Source organism: Protomyctophum parallelum (assembly GCF_964188405.1).
Source record: "Protomyctophum parallelum genome assembly, chromosome: 10".
NCBI classification, from domain to species: domain Eukaryota; kingdom Metazoa; phylum Chordata; class Actinopteri; order Myctophiformes; family Myctophidae; genus Protomyctophum; species Protomyctophum parallelum.
In genome coordinates, this window is record NC_139704.1 from 12,863,654 (window position 1) to 12,882,345 (window position 18,692).

The 18,692-nt window shown below is 42.5% G+C and overlaps 1 protein-coding gene across 1 annotated transcript in view; it reads left to right on the top strand.

Annotated features, from left to right (window-relative positions):
- The window catches only part of khdrbs2 (KH domain containing, RNA binding, signal transduction associated 2), a gene marked incomplete at its 3' end in the record, with an annotated part of 93,229 nt that extends 75,659 nt beyond the window's left edge, over window positions 1-17,570 (top strand). Inside the window, exons 7-9 of the mRNA XM_083774883.1 lie at window positions 12,884-12,957; window positions 13,647-13,705; window positions 17,476-17,570. Of these exons, the coding sequence (XP_083631009.1) occupies window positions 12,884-12,957; window positions 13,647-13,705; window positions 17,476-17,570 (228 nt within the window). The remainder of the gene's footprint in view (window positions 1-12,883; window positions 12,958-13,646; window positions 13,706-17,475) is intronic.
- Between the last annotated feature and the right edge of the window lie 1,122 nt (window positions 17,571-18,692).

The window sequence follows — 18,692 nt, forward strand, 5'->3', positions numbered from 1 at the left end:
TATGGTGTTAGTGTTTACTATTCTAAAACTCTGATAATTAGGGTACATCATTTGATAAGGATTGTCTGAATACAAACATGTCTGTGGATGTTGCAGGTTTTACCAAAACACCCCAAGTTGATCGTTATGCATTCACTCCCATGGTACTTCCACCCTTTACCCATTCTAAACTCATTCTAAACCGATTCTAAACATGCCAGTAGTTCAGTAGTTCTCAAACTTTGTTTGGGGCCAAGGACCCCCAAAATTATATGTATTTGGCCGCGGGACCCCCCCTCTGAAAATGTTTTGTGCCAAAAACACTTTCAAAATGGGGGGGGGGGGGGCTACAGGACCGACAAACCGAACGAAGTGAAGCAACTCCAGATGTTCTAGGAGTAACCAGTGTGCACGTATGCATGGGTGGTGTGTGTGTTTTGTTTTTCCTTCACTGTGGGGTTAATCTAACAGTTTATCCATTCCTCCCACATGCTCAATTGATAGTCATGGGTGGATACTTATTAGCTAATGAATGCTTGATGAATTCTTAATAGCTGCTTCTTGTGAGTAAATTCTTTTCAGTTTTCCGTAACTTTAATTATATACAAAGACTTTTTTGAGGCACATGCGCAGCTGTCAATAAACAGCTGATAAGGATCGGCCTTTATTCAATATTTGTACATTGTTAATGAATTGTGTCTAATTAAGGAAACAAGCAATCGATCATTCACGTGCATCAGTTTGCAGAATGAATGTGAATTTGAGAAAGTGGGAAATCATAGGCTCAAGAGTAGTGTTGATTTTGACAGCATTTTGATTTAGCTCTAGTCATAGTTTTTTGAATAAAATTCTATTTAGTTATAGTCATATTTTATTCATCTGAAATGTTTTGGTTTTAATCTAGTTTTAGTTGACTAAATATCATAAGATCTTATTCTAAAAATGTATGACTAAAATGTATTTTGGCAGGCCTTGTTGGCGTAATGGCTGATTATACACTTGCTAGCATGCTGAAAATAGTCAATCTACAAGCTCACAACATGTCGCGCTGTGGCGTGTTGTGAGCTGTTTAGTTTTCATCATTAAAAAAGGTAGCCGGACATTTTTCATCATCTTATAGTCGACGAAATCAACACTGCTCAAGAGGCTTCCTCAATCCTCCCCATTGATACAAAACAATAAGCTTGTGTGTGTCAAAATGAAACCAAAGTTCTTCCTTCACAAGGGCTGTTGTGTTATTTTACAACACAACCCATGGACGTAGATTCAGACATTACTTCAAAATCACCCACCCACAGTATATACCCCATAGCCCTGCGTCTGAGCTCCGCTGCGCAATGATTGGAACATTCAAAAATAACATCAATCGTACATTCATTAGATTCCTTCTATTGTTAACTTAACAATCTAGGCCAACGAGAGAGAGAGAGAGGACAAAGAATGATGAAGAACCATCCCTATTCTGTGGCAAACGTTTAGCAAAAAATGCCTATTTTATTTGTTGACGAAATTGTCAATATATTTAGTCGTAGTTTTAGTCATCATAGCTTAGTTTTTATTTTGTTTTCGTCAGTGGAAAAAAGGCAGTTGACAGACATTTTCCGTCATAGTTTCAGTCGTCGAGCATGAGGGAATAAACACATGAAACCCAGCGTCACTATTATGGCTGAACAGTCAGTATAAATAGCTGGTGTACAAACTCACAATGCACCATGTTGTGAGCATGTAGATTAGCTATTTTTGGCAAAGATATTGGTGTAGTGGGACAAGGGGACAGGCGGGAGGAGTTAGAATAAACCCCTAGGGGACTCCGTTCATTACGGTTAAAAAAAATCACACCTGTGTGAAGTGAGTGGTGCAACTGTAGCCTACTGTGTGTGGGGGTCCCCGCAACATCCAGACCCCCAGGAACGCGCCCAGGGGGGGCAGCCCGGTTCCGGCGAGACTTCCCGTGTCCAAAATGTTTGAGAAATGACAGAGTTACCGTGTTGCAGCTTTCCGTGCTCGGACATACAGACACAGGGACAGACACGGCGACATACACACATTGCTACATAATGGAGTGGTTAGGCACCGCTCAAAAATGGAGGTAGGACACTAGTAGTATCAATTCTATCCTCATAAGTCAGAGAACGCTGGCTGCCAGGTATTGTAATATTTTAGGACAGGACCTCTTCTAGTGAAATTATATTATTATTATATTTATTGCATTCCTGGGCTTTATTGCATTCCTGATGGCACGCACGTGCACAAGCACACACGCACACGTACACGCACACACTCAGTGGAGGTATAGGCCTATAGTCTGTATCAATATTCAATAATATGTTGTCTGTCTATGTACCTTCTATGTTCCAACATGCTGGAAAGCTAAGCTGCAGAAAGAAATCATTCTCAAATATGAAGTTATAGCCAACAACACACGGACTGTGGGCTCCATCTTGTGCCACCCTTATGCCTTATCCCTAAATGTATTTGCCATTTTAAGTTATTTTATAGTTCAACTAGCGGATCTACATCGAGACATTGTGAGCTTGTAGATTGGCTATTTGGACTATTTTAAAAGTTTTTTTTAAATAATAAATAATGGCTAAGGCATGTATGTGTAAACTTGGCAGAGCTTTGTTCTTATGTGTAGAAATTAAACTCAGTCCTCCTCAATGTTGTTGGTGTTGGTGTATAAAAGACATATCCACAGTCACCTGGTAGTTGTTTGATTTTATATATCCACAGTATGCCAGTATCCCATAATCTACTCTGCACTATCTAGCGATTAATGTGTTGTGCCACAAGCTCCTCCTCAGCCAGCAGCCAGCACAGGTGGGGCTGATTCCAATCAGCCCAGCTGCTCCACAATCACCGTCAGAGACTGCCAATATAATCTGCTGAGAGCCGGCGCCCGATGCTTGGACGTTGCCTACTGTGGTTAGTGTTACCTGCAGTTTAGAACCAGTTTCCTAGCGTACCTTAGCGTTGTGCATATTGTAGATCTTCTATTTTTGTTCTAACTTTGTTCCTCTGTTTTTGTTCCAGGCTCCCTCCACAAACCCAGTGTCTCCCAGCTCCACCCCTCCTTCCAGGACTCCCCTCATGCTCCTACCAAACAAAGTTTGCAATAAATCTCCTTTTGTTCACCCCTGTCTCAGTGTCTTTGCCTTTGGGGTCCCCGGCACATTTGGCTACTTAACACTTTGAGCGTAACAGAACGGCCAAGCCAAAATGAGCCAAGCCGGGTCTCCAGGGGCAGAGAAGCAGACGTGAGCTAGTGTTTGGCCAGGCTACTGAACTTTACGTACTTCAGCAAGAATTAAATAAGGCGTTTCCCACGGTCCAGTCCCAAATTGCTGTTCTTGAGACGACATCAAAAGACACTGTCTTTTCTGTGGCTGCACTTTCTGCCCAGGTTAACTCCATATCAGGGGCCTTGGCAGGCATACAACAGTCCCTGGATGCACTTAGGGCAACGAATGGAAGACGGCCTTCAACACCCATCTCGGCCATTTTGAGTACCTGGTTATGCCTTTTGGCCTCTCCAATGCCCCGGGAGTTTTCCAAGGCCTCGTGAATGATGTGCTAAGAGACATGCTAAACGTCTTTGTGGTGGTTTACCTGGATGACATCCTCATTTTCTCCAGGTCCTTGGTCGAACACCACCAGCATGTCCGACTGGTTCTCCAACGGCTGTTGGAGAACCACCTCTTTGTCAAGGCAGAAAAGTGTGTTTTCCACTTTGACTCTGTGACGTACCTTGGCAACATTGTGGAAGCTGGTCAGATGCGTGCTGACCCTGCCAAGGTCATGGCAGTGGAGGAGTGGCCACGTCCCACTGACCGGACTCAGCTGAGACGCTTCCTGGGTTTCACCGGCTTTGTGCGTCGCTTCATTAAGGGATTCAGTCAAATCGCTGCCCCCCTCAATGCCCTAACCTCCGTCTCACGCCCCTTTTCCTGGACACCCGAAGCCGATGCAGCCTTCTCCAAGCTCAAGGGCCTGTTCACTACGGCGCCTGTACTCATCCACCCGGATCCGGCGAGGCAATTCATTGTGGAAGTGGATGCTTCAGATACGGGCATTGGGGCCATCCTCTCCCAGCGGTCTGAGGAGGACCAGAGGGTGCACCCTTGCGCTTATTTCTCTAGAAGCTACGACCCCGCTGAGAGGAATTATGACGTGGGTAACAAGGAGCTGCTGGCAGTCCACGACGCCCTGAGGGAGTGGAGACACTGGTTGGAGGGAGCGAAGCTGCCGTTCATCGTGTGGTCGACCACCACAAGAATCTGACCTACTTGAGGACGGCGAAGAGGCTGAACTCCAGACAGGCCCGTTGGGCCCTGTTCCTAAGCCGTTTCGATTTCACTCTCACTTACCGCCCGGGCTCCAAGAACGTCAAGGCTGACGCTCTTTCCCGTCAGTTCCCTGGTGAAAGCCCTGCTGTCCAGGAGAGTTCCGACACCATCCTTCCCCCTGCCTGGGTGGTGGGTGTTGTCACCTGGGCCATCGACTCGGTGGTGAGAGAGGCCTTACAGGCCCAGCCAGACCCGGGTAATGGCCCTCAGAAGAGGCAGTTTGTTCCTGATGTAGTCCGGCCTCAGGTGTTGGAGTGGGGTCACTCCAGTCGTGTTGCCTGTCACCCCGGAGAACGCCGGACAGCAGTGTTCATCGGTCAGAGGTTCTGGTGGCCCACCCTTAAGAAGGATGTCAGGGAGTTTGTAGCCGCCTGCACCGTCTGTGCCCGCAGTAAGGCTTCCCATCGCCCCCCCCCCGGCAGGCCTCCTGCAACACCTTCCCATTCCGAGTCGGCCCTGGTCTCACATAGCTATGGACTTCGTGACGGGGCTCCCCATGTCCCAGGGCTGTGACACCATTCTGACGGTGGTCGACCGGTTCTCTAAGGCGGTCCATTTCGTCTCTCTCCCCAAACTCCCTTCTGCTGCTGAAACGGCAGACCTCCTCACGCTCCATGTCGTTCGCCTTCACGGAATTCCCTCTGACATCGTTTCCGACCGTGGTCCCCAGTTCATCTCCAAGGTGTGGCAGGCCTTTTGCAAGGGAATTGGGGCCACAGCCAGCCTCTCCTCTGGGTACCATCCGCAGTCCAACGGACAGGCGGAGCGTGCCAACCAGGCTCTTTGCTGCGTTGCCGCCAGCAACCCCTCTTCCTGGGCCAAGTACCTAGCTTGGGTGGAGTATTCCCTTAACGCCATGGTGAGCTCTGCCACCGGTATGTCACCCTTTCAGTGCTCACTGGGTTACCAACCTCCTCTGTTTCCCCAACAAGAGCTGGAGGTGGCAGTTCCGTCCACCAAGGCACACCTCCGCCGATGTCGTCGCATCTGGAAGGCTGCCCGGGCTGCGCTGCTCCGTGCCTCTGCGCGTACTCAGCGTAGTGCCAACCGACGGAGGGTGCGTGCCCCTGTCTACCAACCTGGCCAGAAAGTTTGGCTGTTGGCCCGGGACCTGCCCCTCCAGACCTCCCAGACGTCTACCCGCAAGTTAAATCCCCGGTTTGTTGGCCCGTACACGGTGAGCCGTATAATCAGCCCTGTTGCAGTCCGTCTGGATCTCCCTCCCGCGCTCAAGGTTCATCCTGTGTTCCATGTGTCCCAGCTTAAGCCTGTGGCCTCCAGCACCCTGTCTCCCCCGGCTTCAGCTCCTCCGCCCCCTCGAGTCCTGGCTGATGGTGACCCTGTTTGGACAGTTCGGAAGCTACTTGCAATCCGTCGTCGGGGAGAGGTTTCCAGTACCTCGTGGACTGGGTGGGCTACGGCCCTGAAGACCGTAGCTGGGTGCCCCGGTCCTACCTTGCGGACCCCTCCCTATTGGATGACTTCTACCGGGACAATCCGGGTGCTCCGGGACGGTCGTCCAGTGCCTCCCCTCAGGGGGGGGGGGGGTACTGTTGTGCCACAAGCTCCTCCTCAGCCAGCAGCCAGCACAGGTGGGGCTGATTCCAATCAGCCCAGCTGCTCCACAATCACCGTCAGAGACTGCCAATATAATCTGCTGAGAGCCGGCGCCCGATGCTTGGACGTTGCCTACTGTGGTTAGTGTTACCTGCAGTTTAGAACCAGTTTCCTAGCGTACCTTAGCGTTGTGCATATTGTAGATCTTCTATTTTTGTTCTAACTTTGTTCCTCTGTTTTTGTTCCAGGCTCCCTCCACAAACCCAGTGTCTCCCAGCTCCACCCCTCCTTCCAGGACTCCCCTCATGCTCCTACCAAACAAAAGTTTGCAATAAATTTCCTTTTGTTCACTCCTGTCTCAGTGTCTTTGCCTTTGGGGTCCCCGGCACATTTGGCTACTTAACACTTTGAGCGTAACATAATGGTCATTAATCATGATTAATTAATATGAAATAATTTGACAGCCCTAATAAAATGTATACAAATGTTTTTATAAAAATCGAAAATAGAATAGAGGCCATTTTCAAATGGCCAAAATGTATATGGCTGAAGTTATATTAAAATGCTGAAATCTCCTGCAGCATGCTTTTGGTTACGATAAAATGCCTGTCAAACCTTAGATACTGCCTGTTGATTTGTATCAGCCACAATACACATGCATGATATAGCCACTAGTTTAGCAACCGTTTAGTTGTTAGTGGTTGCCGGGTGGATGGCATCCATAGTCTTACTCTTAAATGGGTTTTTTTTGTGGCTTTCGCCTTTCGCCTTTTATTTTATGGGGGGACAGACAGTAAGAGATGGGGGGATGACATGCAGTAAAGGCCGTTGGGATCGGGAGTCGAACCCGCTGCACACTGCCAGACTGGATTACCAGCCAAGGTGCCTGGACCACTGAGCCACGGCCCAGGCCAATAGTCTTACTCTTAACCCGTTAAAACCATGAAAGCATCCGTGTCATCTTCAATTCCTTAGGCTATTCAAAAAATAGCAGATATACAAGTTATCATCATGTCTCATGTTCTCATCACGAGTTTGTAGATCTGCAATTATTTTAGAAAAATCATGAAAGTGTGCAAATCTTTGAATATTATATTTAAATACTTAAATGGTTAGTTCAGATTTTTGGACGTAAAGCTGTAGGAAATGCTTGACATTAATAAAGGAAATATACTTGCAATTAATATAGTGTTTGCAAAGGTATTAATTGATGAGTCCTGTGGTGGGAGTTCTGGTCTGGTTTTATTTATATTAAGTAGTTCCGGTCATTTGGTTGGGGCACTGCATGGGGGCCACTCATTTAAAATAAATGAATCCACAAAACTAGTGTAATTTGTATTGTTGATCTACCATATAGCGCAACTTTCGTTTAACTCACATGGAGCTATGTTGTTTGTGCTGCTGCTGGCTGCAGTGATAGTGGACACAAAATATAAGTTTGGCTTCAGGCCAATTCTTAAATGCTGTAAACAATGAGTTTCATTTCCCCTTTATGAATAATAAATATGAATTTTGTGCAGGACTGAATGCTTCTCTTTTCCGCACAACACATCGCCACCTGAGCTGACCAAGTAGTGTGTACATGTATTTGCCATTACATGATAAGAATGAATGGAATGCCTTTCTCTCCTCACTGTAAATGGGACAGCCATTTTCACCTTCATAACCACATAAGTTTCAGAAGTTCCACGTATATAGTTGCCTTGTTCTAGAGGTAGTCTGTGAGCAACTCTCTTGTCGTGGAAACAGGCCTGTTAAAACATGTAAACATTTATTGTCAAATTCAAACTGTATTTGTTTGTTGCAATGTGTAGGCTATATGAGCTTTCATGTGTATGTAGCTCCCGTTAATAGCAACGACTGAAATCACAACACAAGGCCACACAAGGTCAGTGTGTGTGTGTGTGTGTGTCGTTTTGTAAAGCAATGAGACCCCCATTTCTTTCCTGGGGCATGCCATCCCTTGGTTACGCCATGTTATGTGAGGATGAAAGCTACTGAATGCCCTCCATTGTGCCTACGCCCTATAGTGTCAGACTGTTACTATAGCAATAACATCATTTTTTACTATACTCTTGTGCCCATTTTGTCGACTAAAACTATGACGAAAAATGTCTGTCGACTACCTTTTTTTCACTGACGAAAATGAAATGAAAACTAAGCTATGATGACTAAAACTATGACTAAATATATTGACAATTTCGTCAAATAGACCTAAAATATTAGGGAGGGACTAGTGGAGAAGAGATTAACTAAAAAACATTGCATGGATGCACCTGGGACGTTTCCTCAGTAATGTATCCCAAGGTCCTCTGGGTTCGGCGGGTCTGATAATATCATACACATCACTCAGGTGACCCAGCCGGGGTGATCAAGTCCCGACTTACGTCCCAGTAGCTACCCTCGATCAGTCCCATTAGGGAAAAACCAGGGACACACAATCCGCTGCTCCAGAACTACTCTGCCGGTACTAGGCGGGCCATCCGGTACTGGGTGGGTACTGGGTGGGCCATCCGGCGCGTGGAGGGACTAGGCAATATGGGTTGACTCCTGGCCGGGCACCTCCTACGCCTCACCAGGTCCACTCCTGCTCTCACCAGGTGCAGCCAGGACCTGTGCGTTGCACCAGATTCACAGCACCCGACACTTCATTTGGGAGTGGTGGATTCTGCAGGCTCCACTGGCAGGCTCTACTTGCGGCTTGAATGGCCCTCCTAAAGGTCTCTACTTTGTCTTGCTGCCTGGGAAACTAGTGATAATCATATTCTATTTCCAACAGTCAATGTATTATATAAAGATCTGCTATTTAACATTCAATGGCATGCCTTTTTAATGATATAACAGAATCATCAAAATCAGTAGCATTCCTCATCTGGGGAAGCTAAAGGCTCACGGCAAAGCATTCTTGTTTGGGACTGAAGTGGTTCACGGATGGAAAGATGGACTGACAGACATTCTCAGAGCCCTGCCACTATAGTGGGACTAATTCAAATTCATGATGGTGAATTTAAAAGTTCAGGTGGAAAGTTCAGTTGTCCGTGCTTTGTTAGACACATCTTTAAAGACCCAGTGTGTTAGATTCGAAGATCCCGTATTAGAGTAATCCAACTCAACTATTCACAGGAGATTTCAGGCTCTGGGTCAATATGTTATTTAATAAAATCAGCGTAAAGTAATGGGGTTGCAGCACCGTGCTGTACAATGGTGAAACACAATTGCTATTAAAGAGTGACATCTTTGACTGAATCCATTCTTCGTGTAGGCTACTCTTTACCGTTGATAAAGGTGTGGAGGGTGAGATTGCACCCTTTACAGCAAACCATAAATTCCACAAATCACTTGCATCAGAACAAGATGAATTGCTCGGTCTCAAGCGTGAGTGTGGCAACCGCACGGAGGCTATGCAGTCAGTGTCGTAATGTGATTAAACACAGAGCTTTGGGAGGCTTTGAGGAGAGAGAAAAAAAGTTTAATCCATTGACTGTCGAAATAGCACAAGGTCATACTTTGAAAATGGAGGAAATTCTTCCTGTATTATCTGTTTCATTGACATAAAAGATATGTAAAAGTTTGCGTGAACCCCAGTGTGAGTGCTCTAGATGTGTATAGCATTTACGGTACTTACAGATGGTATGAAAATACCTAGAGAATAAAATAAAATGAGGGCGCTCTGGGTACTTTTAAGGATGCCTTGCATATCTGCTGGATACACTGCCGAGCCCACATCTGTGAGATTAGCCAATTATGGGGATGAGAATTCTTCATGCAGAACTACCTTCAACATACTACCTCCAGTAGATGTTATTAAATCACTTAAATACGCATACTTTGTTGAACGGAGTCCCCAGGGTTCTATACTGTACTAGGCCCCCTCCTTCCCCCCCAAGAAATCTTAGCCGAAAATAGCCACTCAATAAGCTCACAACGTGACTGTAGATCTGCTAATGTCGTAGAATGTTCACGCGAGAATAGGGATGCTATAGACTAGAGCTTCATGTGGTTAACAGAAGCACGAGTTGGATCCCAAACACAAAGCTGAAATCCCGCCGGGGACATAGATCATTTTCTGTTGTAGTGTGCGCCCACACTGTGGAACGATCTTCCACCTCATGTTAGAGCTTCCCAAACCTTGCACGTTTAAATTACGTTTGAAAACTCACTGGCGTTTGAACATGCTGAAGAATTGCTTTATGCAATTATGTTGCCCTGTTGATTGATTATGTAGGCTATTGCTCTTCTTGGTATTTTTGTATTTTTTTCTTTCTCTGTTTGGTACCGAGTGTACAGCACTTTGGTTAACACTGTTGTTTTAAATGTGCTTTATAAATAAAGTGCATTGGCTTGGATAGAAAGTCTACAACTGTAGGCTGTATTACACAGCAGTCTGTGTCAAATGTAACAATTCAGACAAATGGAGACAAAGCTTGCCCTTTGTTCTTTATGAGACTCACTAAGATAATTACAGGACGTTTACTGTAGTTCAGAATACCTTATTGTGTGGTGACATTATAGGCCTGAAAATCTTATCCAACAAACAAAATATGTATTTTCTGGTGTGCTCATATGTTTGTATCAAATAAACACCACCAATAGTTGTCAGACGGATCCAATAGTAAATAGTTATTTTGATCAATGTGTGCCTGTACCCTCTGCTATGGTACAGTAGGCTACCTCATCAATAAGGCATTAGAAAATAAGTTTTGGGTCTGTGAGGCTAAATCTCATCAAACGGTGGTGCGTGGCTCAAACGCTGAATAAATAATGGACCTCGATATGAAAAGGGTTGAAAACCACTGACATGCAGGGTTTCAACAGACAATGGAACACTGTTCATGAGGACCCTTACGATGTTGGTGTCCTAATTAAACTGAGCCGACTCCCTACCACTGGTGTGAAGACGTGATTTATTTGCCCTGCTTTTGTTCAATAGGACAAGTCTTAATTGTCTTTCCAATTAGGTGTCAAGACTGTAAGAACCAAGCTTCATTATCTGGGCTGCACTTATATGCAAGCAGTACGTCGCTTTTAAAAATCCATTCAGAGTAAAGTGTAGCATGAAGCCTGAGAAGACAAATCAATGTTATTTGTAATAAGACATGCTGCAAGACATACTATTATATTTAAGAACCACTTACAGTATAAATGTATTCAGGTTGTTTTCTATAATCAGAACGATGTATTCTCTACACAGATATGGTATCAGTGCTCTAGCAAGCTTGCAGTACTGGTAGCCTAATACTATATCCACACAGTTATGCATTATCAATTTACAACCCATCAACATTTCACCCAAAACAAAACTGATTGGCCACACACACATACACACACACACACACACACACACACACACACACAGCAAGATGCTGTACTCATCAACCCTACTGTAAGCCATTCCAGCTTGTCAAAGTGTGCAGGGGTGAGGTGGGTTCGGGGGGTGAGGCCCAGTAGAACCTGACCAGTATCGGGTTTGTTTATGGTTACGTCTGTGTGAGTCATAGCGACATGCCTATATATGGCCGTATTGGGTTAGTTTATGGTTAAATCCGAGTCTGAGTGAGGTGGCCATGGGCCGCCGGCTCCCTTTATTCTCACATGGGAACACTAACAAAATGGTCAATTAGTGAGAAGGCTGCTCATCCCATCAGTATATGAAATGCCTTCAGCACAGAATGGAAATAATGCTCCTTTGAACAACTTAATCCCTGACATAATCCCCAACTTTTAATTGAGTCCAAGTTCATATAAAGGCACACTGGGACGTTGGAGAGCTCAGTGGGTAACTTGCTTTTGTAAAACATTGCTGACCTACATTCTGACAACTGACAGAATTTATGAAATTTGTAACATTTTGGAATTTTTGGCTTTAATGACATACCCAAAATGGGAACACCAGGTTGGAAATGCATGGTTAAATGAACACCCTAATAGTGATGGTTGACTAATGTGATATAGCTTTAGTTGATTGCCATTGCTTGACATTCTGTATATTGTCTGTGTACTTTTCACGTATTATTGGTTAACGTGCTGTTAACCAATAATACATCGGGTCAAACTGACCCATTGATTTGAAAGCAATGCACATTGTGTGCTAGATCACATTTAACAGTGAAAGGGTCATTATTTTTTGTGATAAAAGTTAATAAAATAATAATGAAGACATCTAGTGTCTGAGGGCGTGAATGCAAACACAATTGATGCGTTCAGAAGTTCGACGCTGGTGCAGCTGGTGTTAAAGTGCAGTGCACATTGAGCTCAGTCACTGGTGGAAGAAGTACTTTCTTACTTCGATCTACAACCCTAAACGTGTAGATGTATATAAGATAAGGTGGTTGATGTCTGCCTTATCTCGCGTATCTCAAGAACCCGTCTGACGATAGACTTCAAAACATACGTAAATTCTCCTTCAGCATTGCCACCCAAGAGTGGAATGCCCTGAACCCTTCCCTCAACAAAATGCAGATCACTGGCTTCCTTTAAAACAGGCTTGAAAAGCCACCGTTCAGTAGACCAAAGTGAGAGGAAATTATCACTTCACCTGACGTAGCCTGAACCAATCAAAGAACCAATAAATAGTAGTGCGTACTGTAGATCTCAACATTATTTGAGCGAAACCTCACTCAAATAGAGACCTCGAGCGAATATAATGGGTTTGAACTCGTGCCAGCACATTTCAAGGCTTGCTCGCCTTGCTGCATTGTGATAACTATTCAGCCCATTTGTATTGATATTTAACATTTTACCAGCAGTTGCACACATTTCTCTAGCAGCAACATATCAATAGTTTAGATTGATGAGTGAGTTGGCTAGGATCATGTCAATTAGGTCTGCACTATTACGATCCATTCGCCTGCAAACCTTAATCAATGCTCCCTGTTTGACATGACTTTACGTCCCTTCCTTTCCTGGTGTGGGTGAACTTTCTTGTGGAAGTAAATCATTCATAATCATTCATAAACTAAAATGAGGAGAGAAGCCAACCGTGCTGTTCACTTTGTCCACAGGGCTACGATGACGGATACGATGGAGAATATGACGACGAGAGCTACGAGGAAAACAACATCAATCAGTCAAAGAGGTGAGTCAATGAGCTTGATTAATGATATTTGGCTTAAAAAAGGAAGTTCCTCCAATGATCACCATGTGAAAACAAATGATGCTTCTGTAAATCTGACATCCCATCTAGCTACGTTATTTACCAGACATGCAACGGAGGAATTGTATTCTTTAAGGGCTACGAACAGTGAATCTTTTTGTCAGTGTAAGTGGTGTAAAGTAATACGTACATTAAGTATGATTTTGAGGTATTTATATGCACCACAATTACTTGAAAAGTTTAGTTACTTTGTAGATTTTGATTATTACAAAACATACATTAAACACTTCAGCCCTATATAGATTTCGTAGCCAATCTACATAGCTCGTTGTTTTCCACCACTGAGTGCTGGAATATTTTTTCCACCACCGTTTTCTACAGGAGGACTTAAAATGTATTAAAATGTTATTACATTTTATGTACTAATCCTGCATGTGTTTCCCATCTATAATACCAACACTGAGCAATAAATGTAATCCAATTTATATTCAACTCATTTACCATTAATGACATGCATAACAGCATTGTACGCCTCACTCAATTACTGTACTGTAGCTATATAGTTTTTTGGCCCAGAATTGAATTAATTCAGCATATTCTAAAATCATTTATAATTATAACATAACATTAGGCCCGTTTTGACAATGACATTTCCAACTTTTATATTTTAGTATTTCAGAATATTACGAATATGGACACGGAGCCAATGATGAGACCTACAATAACTATGGTAAGGGAAGTTAATTTGGTGAGAGGACACTTTACATCAACTTAGAGGCTCAAATTCTGACCCATTTGTTGTCAAGTCCATCCCTCAAATGCCCTGCCTCTCTCCAACCACTATATCTAAATGCTGTTAAATGACAAATAACTGACTGGTATAGTGAGAGTAGAAACAGCTTGGGATGCAACAATGCACAGCATTATCTTACTTGGCGAAAGTCAACCATATAACCTGAAATCTTTAATATTAATATATTTTCATTTTCATGGGTGGAAAGTAATGAAAGTGCATGTACTTGAGTACAATTTTAAGGTATTTTTTATATTTATATATATTTATTTGAAAAATAATAAATAAATAAATATGTACATTTATTTGAAAACTGTAGTCTACTCACTTGATTAAAGGTATATTCAGTGATTTCACTCAAAAAACGTTAGGTTTCGTTTTTGGCTGTGGGACCCAGCCTTTCGTCCAATCAGGATAGAGAGTCAAAAACGAAACCTAAGGTTTTTTGACCCCCAGGGGTTAACTGGGGACAGGGAGGAACTCCTTATATGGCCAGCACACTCTATAATAGGGAGGATTATCACAACAAAACAAAAAAATAAGTGATATTTTAATTAAGTGAAATCACTGAATATACCTTTAAAGTTATTATTAGAAAACATACATTAACCACTTCAGCCTTATACAGTACTTCGGCTATTTGAAAATAGCCGATCTACAGTACATGATCACAACGTGTCGTGCCTTGTGAGCTTGTAGATCGGCAATTTTCTAAGGATTTTCATACATAAAAAGAAACATGTGAAATGGGACATTCTGCATAATGAACACTTTTACTTTTGGCACTTTAAGTATATTTTGATTTCAATACACTTTTACTCAAGTACTTTTTGAATGCTGGTAATTTACTGTACTTGTAACAGAGTACTTCTACATGATGGTATCGATACTTTTCCACCACTGCTGATGCCCACTTTTAAAAAGGTGTCTTTTGCACATCGAGATTGTTTACCAGAGAAGCACTCTTAACAATTATTGTCTTGAGTAATACTCTCTGCTCTCCACATAAACTGGTTTTCACAGTGGGCCTGCAAGACCATTCATTCATTCATTCATTCATTTCCAATTGTGAACCAGGGTTTTGGAGAACCGAGGAAGAATCCAAAATGAAGACACTGACAGTGGTGGGAAAAGTACTCAAATGTTTTATTTAATAAGTAAAAGTATCAATACTGCAATGCAGAAATACTCTGTTACAAGTAAACGTCCGGAATTCAAAGTATTGGCATCAAAATGTACTTAAAAGTACCAAACGCAAAAGTACTCATTATGCAGAATGTCCCATTTCAAGTTTTCAAATGTATAAAAATAATTTGAAAATAGCCGATCTACAAGCTCACAATGCGTCGCGACACATGTGAGCTTGTAGATCGAAATGTATATAGGGCTGAAGTGGTTAGGCCTACTGTATGTTTTGTAATAATAATAAAAATCTACAATAACTAAACGTTTCAAAATAAATGTAGTATGAGTAGATCATACATTAAATATTTGCTTCCGTGATAATAGTGAAGTAAGTACAAACAATACTTACTGTGACTTGGACCTAAAGCTGTGTGCACTCAGCCAGTGGTGGGCAGTAATGTGCATATTTCAGTATCTATTTTACAATTAAATTTTGTATATACTTATGACCAGTGGTGTAAAGTAACCAAGTACATTTACTCAAGTACTGTAGTTAAATTGAGGTATTTTTATTTGTTTTTTACTTGACTGGACTTTTACTTCTAATCCACTACATCTCGGAGGCAAATTTTGTAGGCCTACTTTTATTCCACTACATTTATTTGAAAACTTTAGTTACTTTGCCCTGTCATAAACATACATTTTCTACTATGAGAAAGTCGTGAGCTTGTAAATGGGCAATTTTCACAATACGTATCTGTGGAAAACTAAATTGAGTAATTGAATGACTCAACTCTACAATTCCAAGTGCTTATCAGGGTGGGGGGGAGGTTTCCCCAGTTCAAATACGATTATTTTTGAAAAGATTGAAAACCACTGCTGTACAGGAATTGGGGCTTTCGGACTCAGTAAATATTTTTTCTTTGGAGCGAGCAGCAGTAACCCCTGCTGTGCCTCAAAGGAAAAAGAGTATCTCTTAAATATCCTTGGTCTGATGGGATAGAGCATATATGTCAAACTCAAGGCCCGGGGGCCAAATCAGGCCCGTGAATGAATTATCTTTGGCCCGCGGGATGATATTTAATTAGTATTAAAACTGGCCCTCTGGTATATTGCACGGAAAACCATAATACTACAAGTCCCACAATGCACTGCAAGTGCATTGTCAATGCACTGCAAGTGCATTGTCACATATCGAGGGCCCACAATCGCAAGCATGCGTCTTCTCTTCACTATTGATCAGCAGTGAAAGTATATCACTTGTGGTCAACTTTCAGCTACCCCTCTCCCCAAAAATGGCCCGTGTGTTGAAACACAGTCTGGCCCTCGACTTGTATCAATTTCTTTATTTTGGCCCACTGTGTATTTGAGTTTGACATCCCTGGGATAGAGCAATGGTTTTCAACCCTTTTCATATCAAGGTCCAGTATTTATTCGGCATTTGAGCCACGGACCACCGTTTGATGAGATTTAGCCTCTCAGACCCAAGACTTTGTTATCGTTAGATAAGATTTTGATTGAAAATGTTAACAGTTTGTAGAATGGAACGTACAGGTCAATACAAAAATAGATACAAAAAGATTTCATGCTGTATTGATGTGGTAGTACTAGGTATACAGCCATAGGAGAAACAACAGTGTCTCTCCTACAGTGAAAATGTTGATCAAAATAACAATTCTTCTACTTCTATTAGACTACTTTAAATTAAAGGTATATTCAGTGATTTCACTTAATTCAAATATCACTTATTTTTTTGTTTTGTTGTGATAATCCTCCCTACTATAGAGTGTGCTGGCCATATAAGGAGTTCCTCCCTGTCCCCAGTTAACCCCTGGGGGTCAAAAAAACCTTAGGTTTCGTTTTTGACTCTCTATCCTGATTGGACGAAAGGCTGGGTCCCACAGCCAAAAACGAAACCTAAGGTTTTTTGAGTGAAATCACTGAATATACCTTTAAATAATGCAGACATTTCATTCTTGAGAGCATACAATTTAAACGAGATGGACACGTACGGATTCATTTGGTTTCATTTCACGCTCTCAAGAGTTAAAAATCTATAAGGGTCCACTTGGTTATCAACTTTCCATCATTTACCTGGAACCCACCGCAAGGACGACTGCAGTGGTCCCCGGATCACTGGAAAAGTGGAAACCAGTGGGATAGAGATCAAATTATAGGAAGGTACACTAGCTGACTTACTTGATGGACTGAAAACGGCCCACTCCTAAATCTACTGAAGGTGCATTATGTCACTATCGGTCACTATGGTCCTACTCTCTGGAACTCACTGCCATGATGATCTGAGAGCTGTCACTACCATGTCATCCGTTAAACTCTTTCTCCCTGCCGTCCCCATTTTGTGTGAAAAAAATAAATCAAAAGGATAAATCGACAGAAACAGTTGAACAGTAAAACAAGGGGGCGAACGTTTTGCGTGTGTGTAAAGCATCCATGTTATTTTAGATTTATTTTGAAAAATCTAGAAATTTTGACAACTACTGATTTGTAGGCATTTGTAGACTCAGATCTTAATGGGGTAAATAAATAGACACAAAATGTATCTCAAATTCATGTTTTTGCAGAGGAGGAATGGGCGACCACCCGTTCAAGTCTCAAAGCTCCAGCAACACGGCCAGCAAGGGTGGCCTACAGAGAGCATCCCTATGGAAGATACTGAAGGACAGGTGCTCCAAATCTTTGGCCTCCAACGTCAAAAGATTCCTCATAAAATGTTGTAATAGACCTTCCTTCCTTTTGCGTCCACCATCACCTCCTTCAGGACATTTTGTCAAAGGAACGCACATTTAGCACAATATTCCCTTATGGTTCAACATCAGTATTTCGATAAAAATTGACTAACTTCTTAGAACGCACAAAGGAAATATCTTAAACCCCATCCCACCCCAAACCCCATTAACCACTAACCACATATACTAGTTGAGCGGAGTCCCCCAGGGATCTATACTAGGCCCCCACATTTTGTCCCTAGTCTATACTAAATATATTTCTCGGAAATATCCGATCTATAAGCTCACAAAGTCTTGTCAGATTGTAGATCTGCTATTTTTTATGCAAAGTGTTCGCCACCAGAACAGGGATGCTCGCTAATAGGGTTCATAATGTTTAAAGTTTGTTTGTTCCATTTTTGTTTTTTAAATTAAACGTTACCCGAGGTGACAGAAACTTGCACAGAAATATTCTTCTATTGGGACGTTCATTAGTCAGCTCCATCATGCAGTGGCTCTCCAAATGTTACAGCCACCCCCCCTGTTGCTACTGAAATGCTGGTGCTCTCCACTCCCAGTCACCCTGCAGTGTATTGATGAGCCTGCCACATAGCTCAGCTGTAATAATAATAATAAGAAGAAACACTGCTTTAATGGATTCCTTTGGTGTTGTAAGTGATTCATACGGGTCATTCATACGGTTCACCATAATGTTTTGTTCGTTATGAAGATACTTTGATGTTAACAAACATTATCAAGTCTCGACACCATTTGGCATACCTGCATTCTACAGAGGCATTTATTTTTACTTCCCATATATATGTACCGTTATATAATTTATTCATATTTAAATATCATAAACATACACAACGTAAACATATATTATTTACCCATTACAAATATATTACAATGATCAAGTAATGCAAAAACTGGAAAACAGTTATGTTTTCAGACTATTTTGTACAGTGCATGACTTTTGTATCATTTGATAATTACACTTACGAACTGGATGAAATCTTTCAAAACTAATGCTTATTATTCCTTATACACAGAACACTCGTATAGAGAAGAGA